General features: G+C 49.8%; 1 protein-coding gene across 1 annotated transcript in view; it reads right to left on the reverse strand.

Moving 5' to 3' along the window:
• Positions 1-1,548: 1,548 nt before the first annotated feature.
• Positions 1,549-22,424, reverse strand: part of Iqce (IQ motif containing E) — a 45,789-nt gene continuing 24,913 nt past the window's right edge. Inside the window, exons 15-25 of the mRNA XM_026789711.1 lie at positions 19,588-19,692; positions 18,684-18,774; positions 12,999-13,187; positions 11,641-11,664; positions 9,416-9,535; positions 8,960-9,087; positions 8,194-8,294; positions 6,679-6,762; positions 4,454-4,687; positions 3,801-3,952; positions 1,549-2,718 (exon numbers count right to left, since the gene is read on the reverse strand). Of these exons, the coding sequence (XP_026645512.1) occupies positions 3,822-3,952; positions 4,454-4,687; positions 6,679-6,762; positions 8,194-8,294; positions 8,960-9,087; positions 9,416-9,535; positions 11,641-11,664; positions 12,999-13,187; positions 18,684-18,774; positions 19,588-19,692 (1,207 nt within the window). The 3' untranslated portion in view covers positions 1,549-2,718; positions 3,801-3,821. The remainder of the gene's footprint in view (positions 2,719-3,800; positions 3,953-4,453; positions 4,688-6,678; positions 6,763-8,193; positions 8,295-8,959; positions 9,088-9,415; positions 9,536-11,640; positions 11,665-12,998; positions 13,188-18,683; positions 18,775-19,587; positions 19,693-22,424) is intronic.

A 22,424-nucleotide genomic window follows, 5' to 3' on the forward strand; every position in this document is an offset into this window, starting at 1 on the left:
GGTAGTCAGTTAGAGTGGCTGCTGTATGCGTATGCAGGCTCTGTGGGTCTGGGGAGACAGGAGCCTGGAGAAGGGGCCAGCCTGGGTTCACACCAGTTGTGTTTACTGAGTCTCTGGTCTTCAGAGTGCCTGAGCCATGTGGAAGCGATCGCTGCTCTCTCCCACCCCCAAAGAGGAATTTGCAATTAGTTTGGCCAGGATATAATGGAATTTTTATTTAGATCTCAAAGGTTAGAGTGCTTTCCCAGGAAGGTATTTATAGCTTTAAAGGAATCTACACTGGTTAGCTCGTTCTTTTCTAATGATGGTCTCTTCACCGAGGGTTCTGGGTCTGTGAAACTGAAGGCACGGTTCTCACTCCCCTCGTCGGGAGACAAAAATAGACATTATCAGACAGAATACAGCCAGTACCTGCAGCCAGGGTCACTCAGCCACAGCCCTTCCTTGGTGCTGAAATGGACCCACAACAAGCTCCCAATGTACTATGGGTACTTTACAAAACACCAGGCATAGGGCCCTGGCAATTTCTGCTCAGCCATCAGGCAGTTTAGAGGGACTACGGTCTTGGTGGCTTCTGACCAAACCCCTTTCAATGCTGCACGCCCCCGTGATAACACAGCATCAAGAATGCACTGAGGGGCTGGTAGTGTGGCTCAGTGGTAGAGCACTTGCCTAGCTCATACTAGGACTCAGGGTCCACCCCTAGTGCCCCACAAAAGCTCACTATAGGTTTGTTCTCCAGCCACACTCAGCTTGCTGCTGCCTGTTTTGCTAGCTTTGGGAAGCCTGGATTGTACCAGCCCCCTCTTGGCACTTCCGTCTCAGCTGCATGTGGTGGGCGGAGGTGAACCGAGGGCAACAGAGGGCTGCGGTGGTCCTAGATCGCGCTATTTCGCTGGGGTGGCATCTTCAGGATGGTAACCCCAGTCTATTCCTGGTTTTTGAACCAGAGGTATCTTCTTCCCCCAGTCATGGGTAAGAGGAACACCATCCCACAGGGTCCCTATAAGCCCTGTGTCCCAAGCCCAACTGGCTTCCTGAGCACTCTCCAGAGCCGCCCAAGGCCTCCACCCAGCACCTCCTTGATGTGAGTAGCACCTTCACCTTTCCAGCTCTCCACACAGGACAACTGGCCCAGGGCAGGCTCAGCAGGTTGGTTGCTGCCCACCGGGTGGAGTCATGAAGAAAGCATGGTTTCTTCCAAAGTTGGACAACCTACCAGCCTTCAGAGAAGTCTCACAGTTGCTCTTTAAGATCAAGGTGATGTGAAGGTGTTGCCGTGGAAATAAGGGCACAGTGACGTCATTTGCCCATCTCAAGTGCACATACCTGGGCCCGCTTGGTCCTGAATGTTAAGGTCTGAGGCCCTTTCTTTCTGGAAATGTCTCCTCTCCTAGTCTCCCCCAGGGATGAATTTTTCTACTTCCTACTTCCACTTACAGTTCAGACCACAACTGGCTGGGTCCTGGACCAATCACACTCTCAGCAGGGTTGGCCCAGTCTCTGGCTCCTCTTCTCATAGCTGATCCTACCACAGCCACCCCCACCCCCGCCATTGGCCTACAGCTCACCCCACCCACAGTCTCTGTAGTTTGGGCTTTGCCAATGGCCCTAGCTGGCCAGCCACATGCTGGAGGACTTGTGCCTCCGAAAGCAAGCCAAGCACGAGGAGTCTGCCTATCTTATAGACCAGGCAAAGACCAAAGCTGGACTGACTGGCTGAACTCCTACACATTTGCTCCTGGGGAGCCAGCAGCAGCTCTCTGCACTGCTCCTAGGTCCCACAGAAGTTACCCCCCCCCGGGGGCTCTCTACGTCAGATCAGCCAGGGGCAGCCTGCTGTACCAATGGAGCCTGGGTGGGGAGCACAGGACACAGGACACCGGCCAAAGACAGAGGCTTGAGGCACCGTCATTTACTGAGGTAGCTTCAAGACAGGGTTTATCTTTAATAGATTAGCTGCTGCACCAAAGGACAGGAGGGTTGAAGCTTTCCTGTTTGCAGGGACATGTTCTCAGAAAACTCAAGTGCAGGGGCTGATCTTGACTTCACTGTTCACTGGCCAGGCTGGCTGCACAGATAAACCTCAGAGCTACAGACCCTGCCCCCTTTCCTGAGGTGGGGGCAACAGAGGTGAAGACACCCACCCCATACCCCTGCCCCCCACCAACCTAGAACTCCTGAATGTTCATGCTCAGAACACTCAATGCATAAATGGCTGCTATTAAATAAGAGAGAGAACAGAGCAGCCACATAAGGACCCTTGGTCTTGGGGAAGGTATAGGCACAAGAGGGGGCCACTTGTAGTCACCTTCTTGTGCCCGAGTAGATGGACTGAAGCTTCAAGTGGTGGCATCAATCACAGGGAACACACCCAAGTTGTGGTAGGGAGGCAGATCTACAGAGGGCTCCACTTGGCTGCCACGTTGGTAAAATTACCAGTACACAGGAAAGAAAACTAATTTGGCGGATAGCCCACAGGCCAAGTGCATAAAAAACTGAGCCTGCCAGGGTCCTGGCTGAGTTGTTTTTTGCCCCCTGGTGGAGAAAAGGGCTAGGCAGGTGTGCTTGGTCCCATCACAGTATTAGGGGCCCTTTCCCTGTCCTGGGGCAGGTCGATAAAGTTGGGTTCCATCTTCCTGGCCTCTGGCCGCAAGCCCAGCTCCCATCCTGAGGGTCCCATGCCCAGCCTGCTGTGTGCAGCATCAGGAAGGTGTTCTGTGGAAGACGCCAGCAGTAAATAAATGGTCCCTAACAGCAAACCTGGTGTCCCCACAAGTCTAGTCCAAGAAGGAACTTTCTAGCACTAGGTTTTGCCTAAGAAAAAAGCCAGTCCCATGGGGCCAGAAAGTCCCATCCCCAGTGATCTATGGAGACAGCCAGCAGTCAGTTCCACAGGAATGACAGGGAAGCATGGACGGCAGACCTGAGCTACACAGAGCATGGATACCCCTAAAACCCTGCCCAAGCCCCAAACCCCTCATTCTCACCCACTGACAATAGCTAATTTCACAAACTGGGACCAAGGTCTCAACTACTAGCTGCCGAGTGGGCCAGGTGGCACTGGTGGCCTGCAGATGCCTCTGCATACCGTGACAGGGCTGTCCCTAGATTGACACTGGAATTTGTTCTTCCCTGAGACTTGTCTCTTCTGGGATGGTGAGTTGGCTCCTGGCCCTGCTCTCCATCTCCTCTCTTGGTGACCTGTGGCTCTGTCCTCGTGCTGTCTCTCAATACCTGCTGAGCCACTCCATGTCACACTGCCAGGTGATCTTCAAAGAGTTCATCCTCCCAAGGGGACGGAGGTGGTGGGGGTACGAGAAAGGGGAGCAAGGAGCCCATGGGACAGGGGCCTCATCTGGGGACCCTGATGTCCATAGCTTCTTGCTGGCTTAGATATGACTGCGTTCTGCTTGAGGGGACAGGAGACTTAGCTGTGTGACCTGTAAGGCACTGGGCAGCACAAAATGAGGAAGGCTGCATCTCATGGCAGCTGCCAGTGCCAAGGTCAAGGGCAGGCGGCAGACTTTGCAAGACTCCCTGCTGCCCTGATTTGGGGTGGACATATCTGTGGGCACTGGAAACACACGGGCTGAAACCAGAGATGGAAGTGGGAGGTGGCCGCATGCCCTCCCCAGAGAGCAGCGTAGAGCCACCAGGATCCCTCAAAGGAACAGGCACAACACATAAGAAAACTGATGGTTGAGGTGTTCCCGAGGTGGGCTCTTTCCCTAGCAAGATAGGTCATCTTCTCAAATTCGGTTAGCGAGTCCTCTAACCTGGCCCCACAGCCACCTCACCTGGAGGCAATGACTGGGGTCCTAGAATGGGGAGGGGCTTTTCTTCCTGGGCAGAAATGGTGAAAAGATAATATCATCCGAGTCTTCGGAGCAGACATCCTCCTCAGGGGTTGGTGACGCTGTGGGCTGTAGTCCTGGGGGAGAGGATGCCACTGAAATGAATTGGGAAAGGGAGGTCAGCCACGTGGAGCCAGTCACAGGTGCAGACAGCTGTGAGCTGTACACTCGGCCATCAGCAGATTCTGTCGTGCAAGATCGAAGCCCCAGCCACACAGCCAGGGACCTTCAGAGCCTACCTGCACAGCCCTACAGAGCCTCTTGCTAGTTCCTATTCTTGGGACAGTCTGGCCGCTGCTGACATGAAAACACATGCAGGCCTGCGGTGGTGGTGCACTCCTGTAATCCCTGCACTTGGAAAACTGATGGAGGAGGATGAGGATGATCCCAAATTTGAGGCTAGACTAGGTTATACAGTGAAGTTTGAGGCCAGCGTGGACTACACAGTAAGATTAGCTCAGAAAACAAAAAGGTGAAAAGGGAATCAGAACCGAGTGGCCACTGTGTATAAGCAGGTCCTAGCTGAAGTGGCCCCGAGCTGCCTGCCCTGCCTGGTGAGGAGCAGGGATGGACCACAGGGGACAGAGGGGACGTACCCAGGGATGGCTGAGCACTTCCGGTGCTGCTGCTCCTTTCTTCACATCCAAGCAGATCCAAGCACATCACATCCGTCACGCTGGACTGAGGCACAGCGTCCAGACTGAATGGGGATGGACAGTCCCAGTGGCCACCCTGGGGGGAGTCGGGCACCGAGGACTGTGAGGAGGCAGGTCCAGCTGCAGAGGTCTCTCTCGGCTCCTCCTTGGGACAGAGCCCCACTCGCATTGCTTCTAAAGGGGAGGGGAATAAAATGTTACTGATTTGAGATTTTAAAAGAACAAGATCCCGACCCCATCATGCAACCTGACTTGGCTGTCTGCCTCTTCTCCACAGTTCCTACAAACGGCAATCTCAGGAAATCTAATGTATTTCATAATCTCGGTATGTGTAAACATCCGAGTACCACGGTGCAGAAGTGGAGGTCCAAGGACAACCTTAGGTGGGGTTCTCAGCTTCCACCCTGTCTGAGACAGGTTCTCTGTTTGATGCTGTGTTGCCCCTCCGTAGGAATTCTGGGATTGCAGACTGTGCCTGGCTTCACAAAGGTGCTGGGGATCTGAACTCAGGTCTCAGGGTTGTGCTCAAGTGCTTCACCCATTGACACACTTCCCTGAATCTTTTTTTCCTTAGCCTTTTTGTTTTGTTTTGTTTTGTTTTTTTTTGCTTTGTTTTTTAGATAGAGGCTTGCCATGTAGCTCTGGCTAGCCTTAACTTATGATCCTCCTGCCTCAGTCTCTAGATTCCTGGGATTTTTAGCTTGTGGCACTAGGTTTTGTTTCCTTTTCTTCCTCCTTCCTTCTTCTTGACCCTCTCTTCTTTAAAAAGTTATTTTATGTGTACAGGTGTTTTGCCTGCATGTACATCTGTGCACCAAATGTGTGCAGAGCTATAGAACAAGCAGGGGATTTGGATCCCCTGGAACTGGAGTTATAGACAGTTGTGAGCTGCCACGTGGATGCTAAAAACTGAACCCAGACCCTCAGCAAGAGCAGCCAACGCTCTTAACCAAGCTCTTTCCTTCCTTTTATGAGACAGTCTCATGTAACTCAGTCTAGCCTTAAAGTCACTATGTGGCTGGTCCAGCCCAGCCCATCCTCTTCCCTTTGCTGGGACTGAGGGCAGGCTCCTCTACATTTAATTTTCTCTAAAATCACAGCCAAGGTTTGGGTGTGGCTGTGATGTCTGTAAACTCATGGGAGTGGCAGGCACAGGAAGACTGTGAGAGCCTGTCTCAACAACCAGCCAACCAAAGGACATCCCAACAGTCAGCTCACACAAGGTGCCATTCATTCACTTTCTCACATGGATGTATATCCCGGGGGGTCAATACCTGTGGAACAGTGAATGTTTCTGGACCAGTCTATACAGGTGGATAGATCTGCCATTTTAAAATCACACTTGACAAGAGGACAAAACACACCATAAACAAACTTTTTAGCCCTGACCAAATAATTTAAAGGTCAGCAGACACAGAACCTGGTGAGATCAGGACAGATAGCTTTTTGGAGAACCGTCTAAAGCCTCTGGGGGCCTGGGGACTGCAGGCTGGCGGTGGCTTTGGGGTTCTGGTGTCTGTGTGCCTGCCTTCTCTGAAATCCAAGGGCTTCTGACTTGGCTCACTGCGCTTTGCAGAGCAGGGTTTGGAGAGAACAGCAAAGCTCACGGTTTTGCAGCTCTGACACAGCTCAGAAAGTGACAGCTGAAGTCAATGTATGACTTTCAACTGTGACAACACGTTAAACGTGGTGTGGCAGGAGGGTCTCTAAACAGACTCCTATGGGGACCCTGGGAACTGAAGGAGAGTAACCAATCCAGTCAGAACCAGCTAAGGGTTGGGAATGTGGCTCAGATGTACACAGTACATGTCTACCACCCCCACCTCTCACCATGAAAGGCGGAGAAAGTGTCAATGGTAGAGCACCCCTTACTATGGGGTTGGGGTGTGGCTCAGTGGTAGAGCTCCTGCCTAGAATCCCCCAGTGAGGGGCTGGGGTGTGGCTCAGCCAATCACTTCTCTAGCATGTGCAAAGCCCTAGGTTCCATCTCAAGCACCTCAAAGAAAACAAAAACAGGAGGGAGAGAGCTACTAGAGAAGGCCAGCCAGCCATGGTCTCTGGGTGAGGCTGGAATCAGGCTTGTTTTCATTGTGTGCCTCTTCTGCCATCGGATTTGGGGGATTGCTCAAGGAGGTGCTCCCTGGCCACCACTGCCACACGTTTACCTGAATAGAACTGCAGGGCTGCTGGCTCTTCTGCCTCATCTTCTGCCTCGGTAGCTTCCCCACAGCTCTCCTTGCTGACCTTCCCTGAAGGACCCCATTCTGGGTAAGGCGCGTCAGTCCTGGGCAGGACCAGCCCACCCACCCGTTGTCCCAGCAGCCACCCAGCCTCCTGTCCCTAGCAACCAGCACTTCTCAGACCTTGCCAGCCTTCCTTAGTTCCACCTCTGACACCCAAGGGTTCAGATGTGTCTGGGAAGCACCAGGTCCCTGGGGTGTCCCACACATGGACAGAACCTCGGATGAACTTCTCTTTCTAACATGACCCCAGTCCCTAGCAGCCTCATCCCTACCAGCCCCAGTGAGGCACTGCTGTAGCTAAGGCAGGAGCTGGAGGCACAGCCACAGAGCAGTAGAGTCCATGGGCTAGCGGACTGTTGGTCTGTTTAGCCCAGCTCTCCACTCGTGAGGAGATGGTCCTCAGGCAGGGGCCTACAGCAACTGCGTCTCAGTGTGGGCCTGATCTCATAGCTGGGAACACAGTCTGCCTGGGTCCTGGACTTGATTTTGATGTGTCTATATGAGTGCATGCGTGTGTGTGTGTGTAGGCAGAAGCCACTGTTAATCATAGGTAGCACGATTTCTCAGGTGCTGTTAACTTTACCTTTTATTTTTTGAAATGGGGTCTCTCCCTGGCCAGGAACTTGATGATCTGGCTAAGCTGGCTAGCCAGTGAGCCCCAGAGCCCTTCCTGTCTCTACCTCTCCAGCGCTGATATTACAAGCACATATCACCATGCCCAGGGGTTTTTCAGTGTGGGGCCTGGGAATTTAACACAGTTCCTTTACCAACTGAGTGATCCTTCTGAGTCAGCCTGGTGCTTCTTTAACCAATGTTATTTTCTTTATTGATTTTTTTTATTATTTTATTTTAGAGACAGGCTCTCTGTGTAGCCCTGGCTGTCCTGGAATTTGCTCTGTAGACCAGGCTGGCCCTGAACTCACTGAGATCTGCCTGCTTCTGCCTCCAGTGCACTGGGATTAAAGGCATGTGCCCCCACTGCCAGCTTGTTGTTGTTTTCAATGGAGCCAGGGCCTCACACAGAGTGGATAAAGTGCTATACACAATGCTACATCTTCAGCTAACTTTGGGGCTTTAATGGAGCAGACAAAGGAATTGTAAGCAGTGTTTCCCTAAGCAAGCAGTCAGGAGAAACCCCCAAGGAGCCCTGACGGCTGATGGCTGAAGAAACAGAAATCAGGAAAGCTTTGACTGCACGGCTTGAGGGTACTTGAGAACACAGGGCCCAAGCCACTGCGGTCACTGGTGCAGTCTACTGGCTCAAACCCCAGCTGTGGCCCCAGCACCAGCGGAGGAGGGTCAGGGTCTGGTTTTCCAGCATAGGTATGAACTCAGGTCGGCTGAGGCAGCTCACAGTGGGAATAACTCCCTTGCATTCTTACCCAGCCTTCTTTTGGCCACCTCCCCCTTGTGGTGGAACCAAACGAAAGAAATTACCAGAAGAAGCTGCTAGGGAAGGTGGGGAGGCGGATCCTGAGGGTGTGGTTGAGACAGCTTCCCTCTGAGCTGAGGCGGCAAGCCCTCTGCAGCAGTTGGCACTGAAAGACAGAAAGCTCTGGCTGAACCAGGGGCTGGACTGATCCACGGGGCAGCAGCCACTTCCACAGGCGAGACACTGCAAGTGTGCCTAGGCCTTGACAATGCTGGCCCTGGGAGTCTATGCCCTTGGCTCATGTATTCAAGGCCCTGCTGAACCCAGGGTCTTTTTGTTTTGTTTTTGTTTTTTTGAGACAGGATTTTTTTTCTGGCTCTCCTGGAACTTGATCTGTAGACCAGGCTGGCCTTGAACTCACAGAGATCCTCCTGCCTCAGCCTCCTGAGCGTTGGAATTACAGGTGCGTACCACTGTGCCAAGTTGCATTTTTCTTTAAAAGGGATAGTACTTGAGCCCAAGTTCGCGATGCCCACACACTAATGGGCCCTGTTCCACTCGCTGTCCACACACCTCCTTGCTTCCCTCATCATAGAGACATGTTCTAGGACGGTCTTCTCCAGAGGGTGAGAGCCTACAGCCTACCCAATAGTGGAAGTGAAGCTAGGATATCTGTAAAGGCCTACCAATTGCTACAGTGAACTGCCAGGCCATGGCTCACAGAATCATGACAGCACATCATTGTGAATCCCATGGGAGCCCTGGATAGCCACAAAATGGGTGCCCCCATTCCCCAAAGTAACAGCACAGAGATGCCTGTGGCCCACTCACATGAACCTGGCCTGGGCCAGGTATCCCCGGAGGATGGACTGGATGACAGTGATGGCCTCCTCTTGTGCTGGGCTGTCTTCAGGCTGGAAGGTGGGGCTTGGGACACGAGATGTGGGAGAGCTCTGCAGCTAATGACAACAGGAGAGAGACCTGTCTGGGGCCACCCAGGTGTCCCCAAATGCAGCATGCAACTATCGGACAGGAGGGGCGTGCTTTCCAGCTGCACCCCTAACAGCGCTCCTCATCAGCAGTCACTGTGAGGCCTGCTTGGGCCCCACCAAGGCTAAACGAGTCCTGGATGTGTCAACGGAACCACTGCTGGGCTGCCCCTGACACGGATGGATGAAGCACCAGGCATATCTGCCCAGCTAGGAAGACGAGAAGGCTGCAAAGGGCTTGAGATTCCTCTGCTGAAGAAGGGTCGAGCAGCTGGTGTCTGTCTAGCCAGATGGTTACCTGATTGGGAAGGCTGGGAAGGCCAGGCAGGCTCGGAGACCTGAAGTCTGGGGCTTTGTTGCGTAACAGCTTAGAACGAGCTAGGTGTCCCCTGAAGGCCGCCTGGAGCACAGTTGCTGCCTGGCAGGAAAGAGGGAAGGACTCAGTTTCTAGAAGACTAAAGGGGAATGGAGAAAGCTCGTCCTGCGGTGTAACCTCAGGGACATGACACAGTGCCTCCCATCTGGTCCTCCTAACCCCACATGCTGGCGCATGCACGTGCACTGGACCACAGGGAGGAAAGGCATGTGCTGACTGCCGCAGCAAAACAGTCCTGAACACAGTCCAATCAGGGGCTAGGACAGTTACACCAGCCGCTAATATTAGTTCAGACTTCACACGTTGTTTCTGCTTTTTGAGTCGGGGTCTGGCTACGCAGCTGTGGAAGACCTCAAGTGTGTGCTGAACCTCCTGCTTCTGCCTCCTGAGTGCTGGGATTACAGGTGTAGGCCACAGTGCCTGCTCTCCGGACTTCACACCCTGGGATGTCTTCACAGCAGGGTGGACCTGCTTCATCTACTTCCTTTCACACACATCCTCCAGTCGCGAAAGCTACAGAAAGGTCTTTTTCTGTTTTTAGAGTATTGGTGACTGAACCCAGGGCCTTGTGCATGCTGGATAAGCACTCTACCATTGAGCCATGTTCCCAGCCTTTCTGTAGATACGGTATCATGAAGTTTCCAGCCATATCTGCTTCTCACAGCTCTTGGGGTTTGTTTTGAAGGTGAACGGATGACCGTACACAATAGCCAATGAAGATCAGTAACTGAGGCCAGAGACATCCAGCCTCAGATGTAGGCTGAACTCTGGTTCTGGCTATGTTAGAACACCCAACAGCTGACAGTGTGCAGGCTGAAATCCAGTCCCATGTAAGCTAATCTAGCTAGCAAACGAAAGAGCAAGAATGAATATCGGGGCAGGAAGAAGCCACAAGAGGAGGGCTTGACAGTACAGACTTGTTATCTCAACTACTTAAGACAGAAGAGAAAGGAGAATCACAAGTTCAGGGCCGGCCTGGATATGTGGCAAAGCCCTGTCTTTTTTTTTTGTTTTTTTTTTTTTTGTTTTTTTTCGAGACAGGGTTTCTCTGTGGCTTTGGAGCCTGTCCTGGAACTCGCTCTGTAGACCAGGCTGGTCTCGAACTCTCAGAGATCCGCCTGCCTCTGCCTCCCGAAAGCCCTGTCTTAAAACAAAAATATAGGGAAGGCTGCAAGCATGGTGTGGCAATAGAAGATCTGCCCAGAAAGCCCCAGTGGAGGGGCTGGGGTGTGGCTCAGTGGTAGAGCACCTGCCTAGAATCCCCAGTGAGGGGCTGGGGTGTGACTCAGTGGTAGAGCACATGCCTAGAATCCCCCAGTGAGGGCTGGGGTGTGGCTCAGTGGTAGAGCACCTGCCTAGAATTCCCCAGTGAGGGGCTGGAAGTGTACTTCAGTGGTAGGGCCACATCTAGCATGTAGGAAGCCCCAATAACAAATATCAGTCTCTCATTTCAATTTCATGGCCACCTTAACCTGTTCTCCTTTCCTGCCAGCTCTTCTGTTGGGATAACCCTACTGTCCTTCTCCAGGAGGGGACACCTGAGCTATAGGATGGCAGCTCCAGTTCAGACCCTCTCAATTCTCCCTGCTTTGCGGCATGTGTGTCCTGGCATCTGTGGCTGAGCACGTGGGATTGCTCAGCTCTGAAATGGAAATAGGAGTGGGGGAAAGGGTGTGCTAGGAAATTTTAAAAATGTACAGTTACTCTGGTGTTCATTTTATGCTTCTGTTACTAGAACTTAAACTCTGTGACTGTGTTTGAACTCATTTCCCGAAAACCAGGACTTGAGGAAATGCCTTTAAATACACTTGGCTGGGTTGGAGTGATGGCTCAGAGGTGAAAAGCACTTTCTGTGTAAGCGTAACACCTGAATTTGAATCCCTCACACTTCCATAGAGTCAGATGTGGTCACACGTGTCTGTAACCCAGCACATGGGGGTAGACACAGGGGCAGCCAGGTGTGGTCACCCGCGCCTGTAACCCGGCACATGAGGGGTAGATACTGAGGCAGCCAGCCTAGCTTCAGGTTCAGTGATGAACCCTGTCTCCATGCACATCAGCACCCCTTACACAAGTGCGTGTATTCCCATGTCCTCTCCCCCCAGCAGAAACAAGAGTCTGGGAACTGGTGAAATTGACTGACTTACCTCATCCAAAGCCGCTTTTCTTTTCTGAAATAAGGAAATTGAAAAATGAATTAGTGTGAGCAGAGTGAAGTCTTGACAGAGGCTTCCATTCCTTAAAAGAATGTTCTCGTCAGTATCTGTGATGGTTAATCTCACTGTCAACTGACTGGATTTAGAATCACCATGGAAATACGCCATTGGGTGTGTCTGAGAGAGGATTTCCAGATCGCATTAACTGTGTGGGGAGACCCACCCGAAGTGTGGGTGGTGCCACGCCGTGGGCTGAGGTCCTGCACTGCACAGAAGGGAGAATGGAGCCAAGTACAGTCGTCTCTCTGCAGCCTGACGGTGGACACGATGTGACCAGCTGCCCCGTGCTCCTGGTGCCATGACAGGACCGACAAATGGCGGCCCAAATTTACCCGTCTGTCCTTGAAGTTGCTTCTGGTTGACAGGTTTGGCACAGCAACAAGAAAAGCAGCTGATGTTGTGTACTGCGGTGCAGCAATGGCTGCTGGGATGTTTCCTTCAAGTTTATCACGCACGATGTTGACCCCCACTCTCACCCTCTCTTGCATCTACCCCACTTTCTACTTCTCCATCTGCGACAGCCAACAATGGAAGAACAGGGCACAGTAGGCGAGTGGCTTCTAAGACTCTAACGGCAAGTTCTTGGTGTGGCGTAGGAGGCCTGGGAACCTTCTTTTGCCAGAAATCAATGACGTGCTCAGTAAGATGACAGCCACAACGGCAAGAGCAAAGGGGCTCTCGGGACCACATCTGGGACAATATTAAGGGGAATAATAATTGCAACTAACTTTTAAAATGATTCAATAAATAAAAGAATCTGAGCCCATATTAATTCTCTTCCCACGAGGGAGAGAGGGAAGCAGGGAGGGGCCCTTGTGTCCTACTAGAAGGGAATAATCTAATAATCACTTGCTCTGGAACTGGTATCTACTCAGAAAAGGAAGCTTGCCTGTCTCCTCAGGAGCACCTGGATCCATGTCCAGTGCTGATCAATTGCTATTTACGCCAGGGAAACTGGCTGATAAAAGATGGAACTAGAAACACAGTCCTGTGGCCATCCAAGATGGCTGAAGCTAGGTCACTGGACTGTTACTAGTTTGTTTTTAGAGAGGGTCTCCTGTGGCTTACGTGGACCTTGAACTCCTGATCCTCTTTGGTACTGGGATTACAGGCATGTACCACCTCTCCTTTTGCAGCCCCCCTTCTGCAAGCATACCACTCTAAACACAATGGATGACTGCTGGTGTGGGGACGGGGGATCGCGCTGAAAGGATGTGCAAACACACTGGGTCACAGAGCACGTGAACGCCAGATATTCTCTGCAGCTGGACACGAATCAGGAAGCTCACCTTGTGCCTGTGGGCCTTCCATCGGGCCTGCAGGGTTCTGACGGCGGCCTCTCTCCTCTCTTCAGAGCATGGGGTGGGGGACTGGCAGCCAGCCCTCTCGCCAGCACTGGTGGGGGAGTCGGGCTCATTGTCGGAGTCTGGCTTGGAGTGCCTGCTGCAGGGTGATGGAGATCGGAGCTCTGGGTGGGCCTGCAGGAAATGAAAGGGGTCAGTGGCGTTAGTGACGTCATCAGTGGGCAGCGGACAGGATATTAACCAGGATATTACAGGCCTTGCTCATCAGACAGTAGACTTAATAAAACAAAGTCTGAGGCTGGTGCGGTGGCGGTCTTTTTTTGGGCTCTTTTTAAAGATTGATGCGGTATGATAAAAGCGGGATTTGGGAGATTGAAGTGGAGGAATTTCCAGCGTGGCTTTTGGCAGAAAGAGGAACTGAACCATTGAAATGTCGCTGACTGCTGGGTAGTGTTCTCGAAATCTACCCGCCTGGGCTCTCCTCAATAAAATACATATTACTGGAATATTCTCTCCTCACATCAAAAGGCAGGGTCAAGGCTGGGGAGACGGCACCGGCACTGTCGGAAGAGTGTTTACCGTACAAGTGGGAGGCCTGAGTTTGCTCTTTGGCAACCACGTGAAAAGTCAGGAGTGGCGGTGTGTGCTTGTAATTTCAGCACTGGAGAGGCAGAGACAGGCAGAGCCCAGGGCCTTGCTGGCCTGCCAGCCTGCCTCGCCTACCTGCCCACGTGTACCCCCACTGAACACACATTACAGGCAGGTTAAGTGGAGGAGCGTGCTACACAAACAGCCTTCCCAGCCATGGGAGAGAGAAGCATATCCCATAGGTAACTGAGGCCACAATATGCCATTCAGCACTGAAACCAAGATCTTCATTTAGTCTCAGATTTTTTTTTTTTTTTTGACATGTGTGACAGATGGGAGACCCCGGGACGGGAAGGGTGCTCCTGTGAGGGAGGCTGAGTAGGCAACTCACAGGCCCAGACACATCCCACCCATCTCCTCTGTGTAATCTTCACACTTCAAGATAATGTCTGTTCTTAGAGTCACCTAGGACCAGGGACCCAGCAACTAGGATGCCCTGTGGCTCAGTGGTCACCACAGTTGTTCAAACCAGCTGACTTCATGCTCAGCCATGACATGCTCTTCATGGCCTGTCCTCACAGTGAGGGCCCGGCTCTGTCTGCGATAGATTCCTGCCTGAACTCATACATCTCTTTTCAGTTTATTTATTGTCTGTGTAGGTTTGTGCACGGAGGCTAGAGGAGGCTGTCAGATGTCTTGCTCTATTCTCTTAAGAAAAAAAAAAAATCCCTCACTGAATCTGTATCTAGGCTGGTAGCCACCAAGTCCTGGCTAATCTCCTCTCTCTGACCCAACGTGTCTTTATGTGTGTGGAGCAAAAGTGTTATTCCCTACTGAAGCATCTCCCAAGCTCCTAGGGCTAGCCTTGAACTCTCCATCCTCCTGCCTCGGCCTCTCAAGTGTTGGGATCACTGGCCTGCACCAAGGATGGCCCATGAAAGCTTGTCTACTATGCATTCACATATCAGGTCCTCCGAGAGCAAAGACTGGCACAGGAGGTCAGCCCCTGATGTACTGGTTTCCACCTGTGCTAGTGTCTGGTGTGACACATGGGACAGATTAGAAAGAGGGTACATTCTAGTTCCCAGAAACGAAGGCGTCAATGGCCTGGGGAACAGGGACCAGAGGGCCTCTTGCTGACCCTTTGGAGATGGAGAATACCCAGGTGACCTTCACAGCTACAAAGCCTCTGCTGAGTGACAGGAAGTCCTGAGACTTCCATGAAAAAAAAAACGAAAGGTCTGCTGCCATAGGCCTGTAATCTAAGCATTCCAGAAGCTGAGACAGGAGAACTGTAAGTTTAAAGACAGCCTAGGTAACTCAATGAGATCCTGTCTCAAAGTAAAACATACAAAGGTGGGGGCTGGAGAGATGGCTCAGTGGTTAAGAACATTGCCTGCTCTTCCAAAGGTCCTGAGTTCAATTCCCAGCAACCACATGGTGGCTCACAACCATCTGTAATGTGGTCTGGTTCAGACATACAGACAGAATATTGTATACATAATAAATAAATATTTAAAAAAAAAACAAAAAACATACAAAAGAACTATAGTTTGGTGGTAGAGCCCCTGCCTAGAAGCCCCCAGTGAGAAGCTGGGGTGTGGCTCAGTGGTAGAGCCTCTGCCTAGAATCCCCAGTGAGGGGTTGGGGTGTGGCTCAGGGGTAGAGCACCTGTTGTGGAATAATTGTTTAATTATGTAAAGATGTGTTGTTGTTGTACCTTGCCTGTTTAAGACACCTGATTGGTCTAATAAAAAGCCGAATGGCCAAAAGTGAGGAGGAGATATAGGCAGAACTGCTAGGCAGGGAGAGTAAGTAGGAGGAGGAATTTAGGCTGGGGTAAGAAAGAAAAACAAACTCTAGGGAAACGCCAGGGGCCAGCCAGTCAGACACAGAGGAAGCAGGAAAGATGGACATACAGAATAAAAGAAAGGTAAAAAGCCCCAAAGCAAAATGTAGATGAACAGAAACAGGTTAAATTAAGTTAAAAGAACTAATGAGACAAGCCTAAGTTCAGGCCAAGTATTCATAATTAATAAGTCTCTGTGTCATGTTTGGGGGCTAGCGGCCCAAGAAAGTCGGCTATATTTGGTGCCCTATGTGGGGTCCAAATTTCCACATAGGGCCCGAGAAAGCTGAAAAAATAAAACAAATCCCTGACATGGCTTCCTAGCAGCCTGGTGCTCTTAGCATACAGAGGTGCAGCTCGGCAACAAGTGAGCACTTGAGCAGCTGACACCTAAATTAGAAACAATAAGCTAAGTAAAAATGCCTACCACATTGTGGGTACCAATTTCCTAGAGCTCGGCAGTTAAATCAGATCCTGGATAAACACAGCTCCTGGTTAAATGCAGCTCTCAGTCAGACCCACAGGGCATAAAGCCCGCTTCTCACAGATCTGAGCAGGCTAGAACCAGCCACCAGTGCAAAGCCACAGGTGCACAATAAATCAGGTCCAGACTGAAAAAAACTGAAGTTACAAAACAGTTTAAAAAGGTGTGTAGGCAACAAGAAAGAAAAGAAAATGGGTATAGTCATAGTAAAAACTAAATTTAAAAATAAAGATGGGAAATACACAGGGAATCCAGATCCTGTATGGTGTGGTGACTGTACATCTTTTGAGTGTTGATGAGTGAATGACAACTGCTGAAAGGCACTGGATTGTAAAAGGAACTGCTGAAGTAAACTAGCCTAGGTACTGTAGGGATCCTAAACTTTAAAATGGAATTCAGAAAACATATTGAGTTGGGTTGGAGAGGTTATATTTTTGTGTCCTCAGGAAACAAAAAGCTGTGGATTCCTTCAATAACAGAGATCAGGTTTGATCAGGGGAGACCTCCTCAAAATCCTGGCTGCAAACAGGAAGAAATAAACTAGGAAAAACTACAAGAAAGGTGGCATACATGCTGATCCCTCTGCAATGAAAATGTTCTGAGACTGATAACAATGTTATAACTAGTTTCTCCAGGACTTGACCACAGTCTAATTTTCTCAGGGTTCCTCCTGGATGCTATTACCCCCAGACAACAGGAAGCAGTCTAGAGAACAGGACACTCACATTCAGTAGGGTGGGTGGTTTTTAGTCATTTGGTGGGTTATGGATGTTTGTCATCATTTAGGGGGTTGTAGGAATATAGGATAAAAAGATAACTAGTAGGTAAAGATAAAATGACTACTATTAACCTCAAATATTTTACATTGGTATGGATTTTGATATATTGATACAAATTTAAAGTTATTTTTGTTATACTCTATGTATGTTTCTACTCTTTTGGGGGGTATTACGCTTATGCAACTTATTTAAAAATGTGATGTATAATAAAGAAATGCAGGTTAGTAGTTAGTCATCTATAACAATTAAGCTTGTAGTCATGTTAGGTATGCTTTCAAGGTTAAACAGATATATTTTATATAGATAGGTAATCTTCAAACACTTCAGAGGCCTACAGAATATAGCATTTATGATGTTTAATAATGAAACACTTTTCATGACAGCGAGACACTTCTGTGCCTGACAGTACCAATCTATTTTATAAAAGGACAGATGATGGGAGTCAAAGAACCTCCATACAGAGTTCGCTTTTATTGTGGCAAAGCTAGCCATTTTGGAAATAAACTGCCTTTGCCTTAACTGCCAACACTATACTGTACAAACTGGACAAGAAGGACACAAAGGAAAAAAGACTGCCGAACTTTGTCAAGATATGTAAGACAGTCCTTCAAAATCCTGGTTCACAGAAAAGTCTCTTGGATATTCTAGGACTTTAAGGCAAAGACAGATGACCCAAAGTTGCAGAGGAACCTTGTGTGACTGTCCAGGCAATCAGCTGCTCTGTCATTTCTATAGTTTTGGAAATTGCTTGTTCTGCTCTTCCTGTTTACTTAGGTAATATATCTTTCTCAGGGCTCTGATGTAGCTGAAGACAAGATAGTTATAGTATTTCTTGTTACCAAATTTAGAAAAGAAACTTACATAAGAGGTTAAAGTTTATAAGGCTGAGACATAAAAGTTTAAATTGTTTATCTAAGAAAATGTTTTGAGGTCTAAAAAGGTGATTTTGTATTGGTAATACAAGTTAGGATAGATTACCTAACAGGTAAATTAGGTACATAAGTTCACAACTTTGGACTCACCAAGAAAGGATAGATAGAATATTTTCTCTTGGCCAGGCAGTGGTGGTGCACGCCTTTAATCCCAGAACTTGGGAGGCAGAGGCAGGCAGATCTCTGTGAGTTTGAGGTCAGCCTGGTCTACAAGAGCTAGTTCCAGGACAGCTAGGGCTGTCACACAGAGAAACCCTGTCTCGAAAAACCAAAACCAAACCACACCAAAACAAAACAAAAAACAAAACAAAAAACAAAAAAAGAATATTTTCTCTGAATCTGCCAAATGCAAATGGACTGAATGACTACTATAAATGTAATTCTTCCTGTTTTTATTGTGTATAGCTTTACTATGTTAGAGCTAAAACCTTTTTATTTAGATAAAAAGGAGGAAGCACCTGCCTAGAATCCCCAGTGAGGAGCTGGGGTGTGACTCAGTGGTAGAGCCCCTGCTTAGAATCCCCCAGTGAGGGGCTGGGATGTGACTCAGTGGTAGAGCACTTGCCTAGAATCCCCAGTGAGGGGCTGGGGTTTGACTCAGGGGTAGAGCACCTGCCTAGAATCCCCAGTGAGGGGCTGGGGTTTGACTCAAGGGTAGAGCACCTGCCTAGTATATATAAAGCCCTGGGTCCAGTCCTACAAAATCAATGAGACAAATATGGGGGTAGGGGAGACAGGGAAGTTGCAGCAAGATAGTTGCCCAGACAGTACGTTCTGGTAGTCACATCTGTGCAGGCCAGGAGTGGGCTATTCCTCCTTCCTTTGTTTCTGGCATTCATGCCTCCTCAGAGCTGCACCTATCCTATCCAAACCGCCTAAGACCCTAGGCCAGCCTGAGGCATCTACATTCATGGTCCAGGTTTGGGAGATCATTAGTGCAGGTGACAGGTGGTGGATCACGGAGAAGCTGCATGTGAAGACAATGGTGACAAGCCCCACCCATGCCTAAAGTCAAGGGAACAACACAGCCCATGGTACCTCATGAGTGACTGCCACAGTAGGCTCTCTCTCTTGTCTCTTAGCTTCTTCCAGTTCTTGACACTTGTTGGTGAGAGCTTCAATTTCCTCTCTAAAGTACAAAGGGAAAAGATGGTCCTTAGTCGTCATCTGGTAGGGAAAGCTGTCACACAGTGGTCCAGGCAGTGCTGCATAGGGACAGGCTACAGGAATGGGCTCCTGGCAACTGGTGGTCACCATCAACGCCACTGCAGGGGCTCTCTAAATTGTCACCTATGTTCTGAGAGCCTTCAAGGGCAGGGCTGAGGATACTAGGCCCATCCTTATTCCTGAAATATCATGAGTTGGAAAGGGGTCTGTGGGAAAGAGCTTGCCTAGCGTGCGGGAAGTCCTAGGCCCATCTCCAGTACTACACAAAAGAGCAAGGTTGGGGGCTGGAGAGATGGCTCAGTGATTAAGAGCATTGTGTGCTCTTCCAAAGGACCTGAGTTCGATTCCCAGCAACCACATGGTGGCTCACAACCATCTGTAATGGGGTCTGGTGCCCTCTTCTATAGGCATATATGCAAACAGAATATTGTATCCATAATAAATAAATAAATAAATAAATAAATATTTTTTAAAAAAAGAGCAAGGTTATTCTGGCATTTGGAAGGTGGAGGCAGTAGAATAAGTTCAAGCTCATTTTTGGCTATAATAAGTTCAAAGCCAGAGTTGGGTACATGAAAGCCTGTCACACACAAAGTCAGGGCGTCCCAGGGTGGGGACACACACTCTGTGATCCCAGCAAATGTGGTTTTGACAACTGAGTGGCTGAAGTCACAAAGTTGCACACTGAAGCCAGTTTGCACTACACAGTGAGATCCTGGGCCAAACAAAATTAAAAAACACAATCAAAACACTACTTGATACTCAGTGTACTTACCTCAAAGCCTGCTCCTGCTGGCGCCTCTCCTTCTCGCCTTCCCTGGCTATCTCCAGCTCCTTCTCCAAGTCGATCTTGGCCTGCAGCAGCTTATTCATCTCCACGCTGAGACACAAGCAGATATCTCCATGGTCACTCGACCCAAGGCTAGCCCAGCTGAAGGATGCTTCCTGTACCCTGTCACCCCGCTTCCCTCCTTAGGCACTGAATCTAGACAGGTCCTTGGTCCTAAGGACAGGGCCAGAGCATCTCTGAGGGTGCTAACTACGCCGCTGACGCCCCTGTAGAGGGACTGTCATAGGATGAGGTCAACATGAACAGAAGCAGGTAAGATCCTACCCTGAAACAAGAGACCTCAACATGACAGAGGATAGTTGAGTGACACAGAGCCTTGCTCGGTGCAAGGTCTGAACCCAGGAAGGACATGATGATACCCAGCCCCGGGGCAGGTGCTTGCACCAAGGTATGGGTGACACCATGGTCATGTACACAGCCCCAGTTAGATTCTGTTTAAAATTCAGACCTGCCACTTCTTGCCGGAGAACCTGCTTCTCCAGGTCCCTGCTAATCTCCACACTGATGTGGAGTGGGTAGCAGGGTGACCGTCACACAATAAGGGCTTTGTATGTGGTAGCTATTGTGTTACCTTGCAGTGTGAACTGCAGCTTCCAAGCCTGTGTTAGTGCAGTAAGAAAACTTTAAAAAGATGTGTTTTACTTTATGTGCATCAATGTTTTGTCTCATGTATGGGCACCATGTGCAATGTCAGAAGAGCGTGTTGGATTCCCTGGAACTGAAGTTATGGATAGTTATGAGCTGCAGTGTGGGTACTGGGAATTGAACCTGTGTCCTCTCTGCAACAAGTGTTCTAAACCACTGAGTCGTTTCCTTGGTCCCCCTGTGTTAATCATTTCACAGTGATTAACAATTAGACCATCTGTGGCTATGCAGAGTTGGAATGTTACAGGTCCCAAAGCAAAGCTATCTGGAAGCCATTAGTTCTAACAGCCACATATGTCCATCTCTGTGTCTGACCTCACATCCATGGGACTTTTCCTTTCAGAAGGTATAAGCAGACCTCTGGCTCCCACCAAACCCAAAGACTAAGAATGTCGCCAGACTGGGTGGTGGCGGCGGCACACAATATTAATCCCAGCACTAGTAAGGCAGAGGCAGGTGGATCTCTGGGAATTTGAGACCAACCTGGTCCACAAAACATGAGTTCCAGGACAGTTAGGGCTGTTACACAGAGAAAGAAATCTGTGTCTCAAAAACCAATCAACCAACTGACCAACCAACCAACAAACAAACAAAAAGAATGTCCCTAGACAGCATCTTCAGCTGTTGCTGAGATTCCCTGGGCTACGCTGTACCCTGTCTTCCTGTGGTGTCCCTAGACAGCACCTGCAGCTGTAGTGGAGTTCTCCTGGCTCCGCTGTACCCTGCTACCTGTAGTTTTCACCAGTGTATTCTAAATCACCTCAACTTAGGGCTTTCTTTGTTCTGGTACTTTAAAAACTTCATGAAACTGTCTCATAATGGAACACAGTATTTAAGGTAACTATAGTCACTCATATCTGACTATAGAATAAACTGCTAACCCCTTTGGGGAGAGAACTGTGTGTTTTTTTTATTGTTTTGTTTTGCATTGATGAGAGCTTTACAGAAAATGCAGAAGTTACTTCAAAATGACCAATGTCATTTAAATTATTCTTATATATAGTGTGTCATGCATGCAGACTTGCACATGTACCATGGTGCACATGTGGAGGTCAGGGGAAAACTTGGGGGAGCTGGTGCTGGTCTCCCACCATGTGGGTCCCAGGATCTAATTCAGGCCATCAGACTTGGTGCCAATTTCCCTTATCTGCTCTCAGGCCCACCATCATGATTACAAAGGTCTCCATGAAATGCTACTTCTTACAAGGAACCCTCCGCCAACTTCCATCAATGCCTAGGAAACTAGGCCACAAGGCAGCTGGGGCCCTTGCTCTGTACATGGGGCACAACCGGCAAGGTTTCATAGCCCTCAACTTTTACATTTTCTGCCTTCTCACAGTCCCATGGTTTTAGGGCTTGAATTTAAGCTGGCCCACAAGCTAGGCAAGTTCAATACCACGGCTACATCTCACATGCAAGGCAAGATCTGTACTCCAGTTCTATACCCCAGAGTTACATCCCCAGACCTTGGACTTTTGAGCTTCACTATGTAGCCAGACTTATTATCAAACTTGAGATCCTCCTGCCTCAGCCTCCAAGTGTTGGAATTACAGGTGCATGCCACACCTGGTTTCCCAGAGGGTCGGGTCTTGGGGTCCTCTATCCTAACCTCTCCAGCTGAATGGGGCTTTGAAAGCTGCAATCCTAACTAGCTCCTAGGTGGGTGGAATCTGAGGCCCTTGCATACCCAACAGTTCCCAGACAGTCAGGGCTAAGGCCCTCAATCCAGTTAGCTCCCGAGTGGGACCACAAGGTTAGCATCCCTAGCCAGCTCATGGGTGGGTAGAAGCTGAGGCCCTGCACCTCCCACCAGCACTCAAATTAATGGCGCTTAAGGTGGGCAGGGCTTGAAACCCTAACCTCTCCATCAGGCCCTGGGCAAGCAGGGACGGGTGTGTGGGGTGTCTGGAGGGGGCAGGGACAAGGTCTGCATTCCCAACCAGCATTCAGGTGAGTGGGGCCTGAGGCTTGTACCTGGCCCCAGGACTTCCGAGGAGGGTGGTGGGTAGCCCTTGCTTCCCATACCAGCTTTCCAGGTGGGTGGGGTCTGAGACCCTTCATCTCCAAAAGCTTTCAGGGTGGGCAGGGCTGGTGGCCTTGGTCACAGTTTTATGACA

The sequence above is a fragment of the Microtus ochrogaster genome, unplaced genomic scaffold (assembly GCF_000317375.1).
Source record: "Microtus ochrogaster isolate Prairie Vole_2 unplaced genomic scaffold, MicOch1.0 UNK27, whole genome shotgun sequence".
In the NCBI taxonomy this organism is placed as follows: domain Eukaryota; kingdom Metazoa; phylum Chordata; class Mammalia; order Rodentia; family Cricetidae; genus Microtus; species Microtus ochrogaster.